The sequence below is a fragment of the Triticum dicoccoides genome, chromosome 2A, assembly GCF_002162155.2.
Source record: "Triticum dicoccoides isolate Atlit2015 ecotype Zavitan chromosome 2A, WEW_v2.0, whole genome shotgun sequence".
Lineage (NCBI taxonomy): Eukaryota > Viridiplantae > Streptophyta > Magnoliopsida > Poales > Poaceae > Triticum > Triticum dicoccoides.
The window spans coordinates 11552738-11558221 of record NC_041382.1 but is presented as its reverse complement, the minus strand read 5'-3'; the positions used below and the strand labels follow the sequence as shown (position 1 = coordinate 11558221).

The 5484-nt window shown below is 46.1% G+C and overlaps 1 protein-coding gene across 1 annotated transcript; it reads left to right on the top strand.

Annotated features, from left to right (window-relative positions):
* The first annotated feature begins 3060 nt into the window (after positions 1-3060).
* On the top strand, positions 3061-5484 carry LOC119358628 (alpha-terpineol synthase, chloroplastic-like). The gene is made up of 7 exons (XM_037625091.1): positions 3061-3237; positions 3352-3610; positions 3823-4174; positions 4275-4493; positions 4584-4722; positions 4807-5061; positions 5161-5484. Exons 1-7 carry the CDS (start codon positions 3061-3063, stop codon positions 5461-5463), a joined length of 1704 nt encoding a protein of 567 aa, XP_037480988.1. The 3' UTR covers positions 5464-5484.

Sequence of the window (5484 nt, the reverse complement as noted above, 5' to 3'; positions counted from 1 at the left end):
TTGACACGATTACTTTATTGGACTCTAAAACTACCTTAAAACCATCTCGACATAGAAGGGAGCCGCTAACTAGATTCTTGTTCATAGTAGGGACATGCTGCACGTTCCTTAGTTGCACGATCTTTCCCGAAGTAAACTTCAGATCCACCGTGCCAATGCCACGAACAGAAGCATGTGACCCATTCCCCATTAGGACGGAAGAATCCCTTGCGACCTGATAAGAAGTAAACAGGGAGATGTCAGCACACACATGAACGTTAGCACCCGAATCAATCCACCACGAAGATGATTGAAATACTGAAAGCACAATAGGTAAATTACCATACCCATCAGTATTGCTAGCGGTCACCATGTTGACAGTCTTGGAGCTTGTTTTCCCTCTGCGGTCTGCACGTTCAGGGCATTCCTTGGAAAAGTGTCCAGGCTTTCCACAGGCGTAGCACTCTAGCTCAGCCTTGTTGAACTTCTTCTTCTTGAAGGTAGTAGTCTTGGTAGGCTTGTTGGAAACAGGTTTGTTCTTCCCTTTGTTCTTGTTCTGTGGGTACCTCTGCACCATGTTAGCAGTAGGCTGAACCTCACCTCCTTTTTCAGTGGTATCTTTAGCCCGAGCTTTTTCCTCAACATCAAGAGATGCACTCAGATTTTCAACTGATATCTCCTGTCTCTTATGCTTCAGAGTTGTGGCGAAATTCCTCCATGAAGGAGGCAACTTTGCAATCATGCACCCAGCCATGAATTTGTCGGGTAGAACACATTTAAGGAGTTCAAGTTCCTTCACAATGCACTGTATCTCATGAGCTTGTTCAACCACAGAACGGTTATTCACCATCTTGTAGTCATGAAAACTCTCCATGATGTACAGTTCACTGCCTGCATCTGTTGCACTGAATTTTGCATTCAGTGCATCCCACATAATTTTTTCGTCGTTTATGTGCATGTACACATCACACAGACGGTCAGCAAGAACACTCAGAATGCATCCCACAAACATAGTATTGGCTTCCTGGAATTTTCTCCAATCTTCGTAGGTCATTCCCTCTGAAGCAGCAACACTAGCGTGGAAAACTTTTAGAGCAGTAAGCCAGAGCGTGGTCTTCACCTGCCACCTCTTAAAGTGCACACCGGTAAACTTATCCGGCCTCAGTGCATCAGCGAATCCAGCCATAGTTAACTCAGGAAATTGCCTATAATTAGGTTTTTGGATTGTTGGAATATTAGGCAAGTTCATGATTAATTCTAGTAAATAATTCATGACTAGAAGAGATACTAGCATGCAATAATCTAGCAAACTAGAAGAACAACAAGACATGCATAACAGCAGCAAGCACGTAACAATAGCTGTAGAAACAGACATGAACAAAGGATGTTGGACGTACTGATCGTTAGCTATTATGGGTGCGACAGTGTTGATGACGATGTTGGCGACGATCTGCTGCTGACGGCGATGAATACGACGATGAGTAGCACCGCCCGACTTGGACGGAAGACGACCCGTGATGACGAATTTGAGCAGTCGCGCACAGCGCTTCCCAAAAACCTAATTCGTCCTCTCCCGGTGCAGGACCGCAAAGACGAACGGTTCCGGAGACCTTCTCTCCCACGCGCCGATGCACGCCGGCGTTTGGGATGGAGTAGACTACGATGGCGGGGCAAGTTGTGAGATGAGGCAAAAACCCTAGGTGTTTTTCGGTGTGTCTCTGGCCGCGGCCGGTAGCTGTATATATATTAGGACCAGAGGCGGTATTGTGTCGCGACCACAATCCCAAACCGACTCGGTTTCTAATTCGTATACTTACCGGACAAGAAATCAAAAACTTGTCTGCCAAGACATAAAAAACAAAACGGCAAAAGGAAGTTGCGCTCCTGCAAGGAGACGGACCGGATTTCGGCGGACCATTCACGCGCATGTCGCATGTACGCGACGCCCCGCCCCTCCCCGCCCCGCCCCGGCCAGGCGAGGCGAGGCGAGCGAGCGAGCGCGTGTGGTTTTCCCTTTCTCTTCTCACACACCACTTAGAGTGGTGGAGAGAACCCATTATATAAAGAGGTCCAACTCTTCTTCAACTTTCAAGGTGGGACTAAACTTAGCACCACCACTTGCCATTTTACACATGGGCTTTGAGATTTCAAAAATTGCTATGGGCCTAGCCCATTAATTCTAACAGGTTCAGCCGATTTTGCCACATACTTCCTCCGGTCCTTTTTACTCTGCATATTAGGTTTGTCCGAAGTCAATCTTATCCTACTTTAACTAAGTTTATATAAAAAATTATAGACATTCACATAACAACACCAATATCATTAGATTCATCTTGAAATGTATTTCCATATTATATTTATTAGATATTATAGATACTAATAATTTTTAATATAAATTTGGTCAAACTTAGCAAAGTTTGACTTTCGGCAAAACCAATGTGCAGAGTAAAAAGGACCGGAGGGAGTACACAAGAGGCGGCGCTAAGGCCGAGACGCGGATGCCGACCGTGTCGTCCTGAGTCCTGACCAGGCCTAGTCAGGAGCATGCCGGTGTGGGTGGGTGACTAGGCTTGCACGGCATCACCACAGATTGTAAGGGTAGGCGATTGGGCCAGTGGGTCGAGGGAGGGAGGAAGAATTGTTCGTGTTGAGAGATTGAAGAGGAACAATTAATCTGGAGGTTGAAGATGGAGCACGCCCGCCTGTTGGATTTTAATTTTTACCATGGCTTTTTTATGCGGTCCCTTTATGCATTTTCCACCGGATTTCACTTCCACCATGGTTTGAGAATATGAGCATTATTAAGTTTTCAAGTGTATCGGTTTGAGGGTGCCGGAACGGCAGCTCCGGGTCTGGTTGTTGGGTGTCGACTTTGGCTGGGCCAGGTATGCGTCAGGGTGCCTGGTAGCTCGCCTATAAATTGGCACGTATTGTGGCTACTCTCAAACGACAAACAGCACTAAGTTTATTGGCTACTGCAGCTTAGTTTACCTCGTGGCCTAGCTCTCGCTGCCAAGTGCCAAGTAGTACTCCACTACTGCGCACCGAGCAAAAGCTAGCTAGATTGCGTTGCGCAGCACCATGGCGAGGCAGTTACAGCAAACAATGGCCACCGCGAGCACAAGCTTCAGGACGTCGTTGCCGGCGACGGTGCGCTGCTCTGAGGCGGCTCGGCGGTCTGCCAATTACGCTCCCAGCTCCTGGGATTACGACTCCCTCCTCCAGCTCTCGCCCAACAATGGCGGACAGGCAGATCAAGTACATTTATCAGCTGAACAATCATATTTTCTACCGATAAGTAGTACATAAAGTAAATGATTTTTTTTTGAAAAGGACATAATACTTATGGATATTACTCCGCGCATGGCACAGGTCGATAAGTTGAAGGCCGGCGTGAGGGAGCGGCTGGTGGCGGCAAACCGAGGTGACCACCTAGCTGCGAAGCTCGGGCTTGTCGACACGGTGCAACGGCTCGGCATCGCCTACCATTTCGAGGAGGAGATCGCCAGTATCCTCACCTCCGTCCACCGCAAGCCTCACCGTTGCAGCTGGGATGATGGTTATGTTGCTTCCACGGCCTTGAGGTTCAGGTTGCTCAGGGACAGTGGTTTCCCAGTCTATTTCCCTCAAGGTACCTCCTTAAATATGAAATATGAAAAGCAGACTCTTAGACGATGTAAGAAAGGGACCTACAACTAGGGCCAGAATTTTGGAAATTAAGCATATCTGCTGCTAATGCATGGTCTAGAATCAGTCACAGTTGAAACTTTGACTTGTGTCTATGGCACCGTTTCGTATGCTTAAGTACTTAACTGACACTGTTTCATGTAACAATATATATAGGATCTCTGAAAACTCTCAAGCGTGGATCCGACGATGTCAATGGACTCCTCTCACTCTATGAGGCTTCATACCTTGCGGTCGGAGGCGAGGAAACACTGGATGAGGCAAGAGCATTTTCTAAGAAAGCTCTCATAAAGCTCTTGCCATCCATGGATCACCACTTACGGCGCAGTGTAGTACGTTCTTTGGACCTTCCATTGCACCGGAGGTCTCCTAGACTAGAAGCAAGATGGTTCATAGATCATTATGCTAGAGATGATAGCAGTTCAGACCCATTGCTTATTAGATTAGCAACGACGGACTACAATAATGTGCAAAGTGTGCATCAGGAAGAACTCGCGAGGCTGGCAAGGTAATTGAGCGTGAAGAAACATACATTTAAATTAGCTCGCTAATTACTTCACAGAGTTGATGGGTATTTAAGATATGAAAATCGACCTAATTTATTGTAGGTGGTGGAAGGGGAACGGCCTTAGTGAAAAATTGGGGTTTGCCAGGGATCGTCTCATGGAGTGCTTCCATTATGCAACTGGAATTGTGTGGGAGCCAAACAATGGAGCATGTCCAGAAGTCCTTGCTAAAGTCGCCAATCTAATAGTTCACTTGGATGATGTTTATGATGTGTATGGAACTCTAGATGAACTTGTTCTCTTCACCGACGCCATTGGAAGGTAACTACATGCAACGGTGCACTTTACATACAGTTTGTTTCACATTAAATGAAGCTTTTTCCAATATCTAAAATTGATAAATAATTTCAGATGGGAAGAAAGTCCTAGCGAAAGACTCCCTGAATACATGCAAGCACTCTATTCCGTGATGTACAACACATCGGCTGAGGTGGCTGAAAATGTGTTGGAACAACATGGTTGCGACACTCGTCATGTTCTTCAAAAAGCGGTAAGTTCATATACACAATAACTTACTAATAGGATATAAATTGTTTTCACAAGGAACTGTAATAAATTCTACATCATTTTGCAGTGGCGAGACATGGCGGAGTCTTTCCTGGCGGAGGCAAAGTGGCACCATGGAAACCACAGACCAACACTGCATGAGTACCTGGACAATGGATCAATTTCATCATCTGCTCCACTGTTGCTGCAACATGCGTTTCCCCTGCTCCCCATGGATGAAAAGCTCATCCCAAAGTCTCTCGCTAAAGTTGGAAGCTACCCTAAATTAGTTCAGTCTGCGTCGTTAGTTCTTCGCCTCTGCAATGACTCTGCAACCCACTCTGTAAGGACAATCTATGCTGTTTTTTCGTCCCTGGATGTTTCAATCATCAAGTTGAATCTTTATGCGAGGTGTCTTATGTTCTGAAAATATGTATAACAGGCCGAGCTGGAGCGAGGGGATGCACCGTCATCAATAGCTATTCACATGTCGGAGAACGGCTCCAGTGAGCAAGAGTCCCGCAAAGCGATGGAAGATCTTACCATGGAAGCCTGGAAGTCGATTAATGAAGATGCATTCAAACATTGCCAATCTTCTAGATCTTTCGCCAAGACTTGCGTGAATTTGGCTCGAATCTCACATTGTGTTTACCAAGGTGGGGATGGTTTTGGTGCGCCTAATGATCAGAAGAAAAAGCAAATTAGAGAGTTGTTCTTGTACTCTTTCACGAGAGAGAAACATTAAACGGTGGGAGAGCATATGTTA